Here is a 2,800-nt window from a genome sequence, read left to right as displayed (position 1 = left end):
CCCCCCCCCCCAAAAAAAAAATACTTAAGCTTTTATATTTCTGTCAAAGGCCTTGTAGAGGGGGTTATTTTTTATATGAGAAAACATGATGGTTGAAGGAAAAGGGGGCATACATATACAGAGGTGAAAGAGGTTCAAAGAAATCTGCCTGTTACAGCCTCTCAAGTGCTGGAATAAAAAGTTTGTGCCACCACACCTGGCTGTCTTAGAACGTATATTCCTTAAACCAAGTTAATACGTGAATACTTTAAAATAAAAGTATTGATCTAAACTGCACATTTAATGTAACTAGCTAACATCAACTATTAACTTTTCAGTTCACACAGAAGATGTTGGACAACTTCTACAATTTTGCTTCATCATTTGCTCTTTCTCAGGCTCAGATGACACCAAATCCATCAGAAATGTTCATCCCAGCAAATGTGGTTCTGAAATGGTATGAGCCAATTCCAATCTCTTGTATTCAGACTTTAGTAACTATGTATACTTGCCTGTGAATATATATATCTTCTTTGAGAGGTAAACATAGTCTTTTATTGTGGATATCAACATGTGTTAATATATCGCATGCTAATACTGTCTGTTCTGTAGCATTCAGGTCTGGAATAGTTCATATCCTAAATATCCTATTACATAGTAGCCACTCCCTAATGAGTTAATCCATAGAGTTAGGGAAAGATAGTTGTCTATGTTTTAGATGACTCTTAAGGGTATATGTTGAGTTAGAAGTACTATATTGATACTTGAACAATGGATCAAAACATTTTCTCCCAGGGGCTGGAGAGATGACTCTGATCAAGAGCACTTGCTGCTTTTATAGTGGACCTGGGTTCAGTTCCCAGCACCCACAACTGATTGTAACTCTACTTTCAGAGGAAGGATCTGATGTCCTCTTCTGGCCCCAGTAGATATCACACATACATACAAAAGAGTAAAGTACTTTTACATAAAATAAAAATAGAAATATGTATAAACAAAATCGCAAGGCAACCAGGCATCTTGTGGTTCACACTACACCTTGAACATAATGACTATTAAATTATTATTCTCCAGTTTCCTATGTTTTGCAGGGTTTAATTTCACTTTGAATGTCCCAGTGAGAAGATGTTTAGGAAGCTTTGTAGGCAGTAGTACCCTGCTGCAGCAGGGGGCACCCGGACAGAGCGGATTGCGTTTTGTCCCAGTGCTGCTGTGACTTTGAGCAGATTACTTTCAGGAGTCCGCAGTCTCTGCGATGATGGTTCCTTGACTTTCTCACATGGGCTCGGTCTGGATGCGGAGGTCGTGGTGATGGCTGCTCACTGCCAAGAGCGGTCAGTTCCATCTCACCTCAGGCCACCGCTCTTGCTCTTGTACTAACTCCCAGGGTTGCTTTCTCCCTTTTTATCACAGTGTTTTAGAAATGTCATAAAAAGTATTGTTGATAAAGTTATTTAATACGTTATGAAATTGTGATTGAAATGTTCTTATACAAATTTGGATTTTCTTTTCTAGGTATGAAAACTTTCAAAGACGACTAGCACAGAACCCTCTCTTTTGGAAAACATAATTTGAATAAAATAACTTGTCATGTAAAAGCATGAAGTCAAAAGGGTCATGAAACCTACCTTTCAAAAAAAAAAAACCTGCTTAGTGACTATGAGACTTATAAAAACCCTTATAAAAATTAGAACCATTGAATGAGGAAAATGTTCAATATTAATTACCTTCTCCCTTATAAGTGTGACATACTTCTTGGAGGCAAACATTTTGTATCAACTGTCATTCATTTCTTAAAATAAACCCTACTCACAGTAGTAGTAGTTGAAATACCATTGCATGTGTAACCTTTTCGTTTATTCTCGCAGTACTTTGCTAGGGTAGGTGACTTTGTTGCTTGGTTTTAAGGGTCTCATGGCCCAGGATGGCCAGTAATTAGTGCTATTACAGGCTTTATCCATCATGCCCAGTTTAATGTAGTTAACTTTAAATCAAATATTCATAATTGGGGAACGTTTTGTTTTGTTTTTTGTTTTTCGAGACAGGGTTTCTCTGTGTAGCCCTGGCTGTCCTGGAACTCACTCTGTAAGACCAGGCTGGCCTTGAACAATTGAGGAACTTTTGAAAAACATCAAATAGGTATTTTAGGATGGGAAGATTATCTTCTAGGAGTATTTCTCTTTTTTTCTTTTTTGTTTTTTGTTTTTGAGACAGGGTCTCATGTGGTCCAGGCTAGTCTCCCACTCCCTCTGTAGTTGAGAATGCCCAGCCCCTGCCTCCAGAGTGCTGGCCTTACAGGACATACAACCACATTTGTTTTAGGAAGAATTTCTTATGATTAGCAAGCTGTTTTTCAATCAAGAGTGGTTGGCTGTGAGTTTTTATATCTGCAGATTGATATGTTTTTATTTAATAAAATTTCTATGTTTAATACCAGTGAACTTTTATTGAATATGGTCAACATTAGTAGAAACTTATATAGAGAGAGTGTACCTTTGCATATGAAGTGAAAACATTCTGTCTCACAAAGATTCATAATGGTGAAGCATACTGCTGACGATCGCCAAGATCTTAACTATAAGGAAAGCTCGATATGTTGGCTTACTCGTCCAAGGAGCATGCATAGCAGAGGAGCCACAGCACCCCTCTATAAAAAGGGAACCTAGCAGTTTTGGAGCCTTGAGTTAATTTTATCCTGTTTTGGCAGATTATTTTAAAATATTGGGAATCTTTAAAATACATGAACTGGTGCAGAGTCATTTGTTAGAGCAGTTTGCGGTCTTCTGTTGAAACAGGGATCTAGTTTAACTGCACACCCAGC

The 2,800-nt window shown here is 37.9% G+C and overlaps 1 protein-coding gene across 5 annotated transcripts in view; it reads left to right on the top strand.

Annotated features, from left to right (window-relative positions):
• Hikeshi (heat shock protein nuclear import factor hikeshi) overlaps window positions 1-1,816 on the top strand; it is a 24,666-nt gene extending 22,850 nt beyond the window's left edge. For all 5 annotated transcript variants that reach the window (XM_021201417.1, XM_021201429.1, XM_029548269.1 and 2 more), the window contains 2 exons: window positions 318-436; window positions 1,495-1,816. In XM_021201417.1, coding sequence (XP_021057076.1) covers window positions 318-436; window positions 1,495-1,549 — 174 coding nt within the window. In that variant the 3' untranslated portion in view covers window positions 1,550-1,816. The remainder of the gene's footprint in view (window positions 1-317; window positions 437-1,494) is intronic.
• Window positions 1,817-2,800: the final 984 nt, after the last annotated feature.

Source organism: Mus pahari, chromosome 1 (genome assembly GCF_900095145.1).
Source record: "Mus pahari chromosome 1, PAHARI_EIJ_v1.1, whole genome shotgun sequence".
Classification (NCBI taxonomy): Eukaryota; Metazoa; Chordata; class Mammalia; order Rodentia; family Muridae; genus Mus; species Mus pahari.
This window is presented reverse-complemented; position numbering and strand designations above follow the sequence as displayed.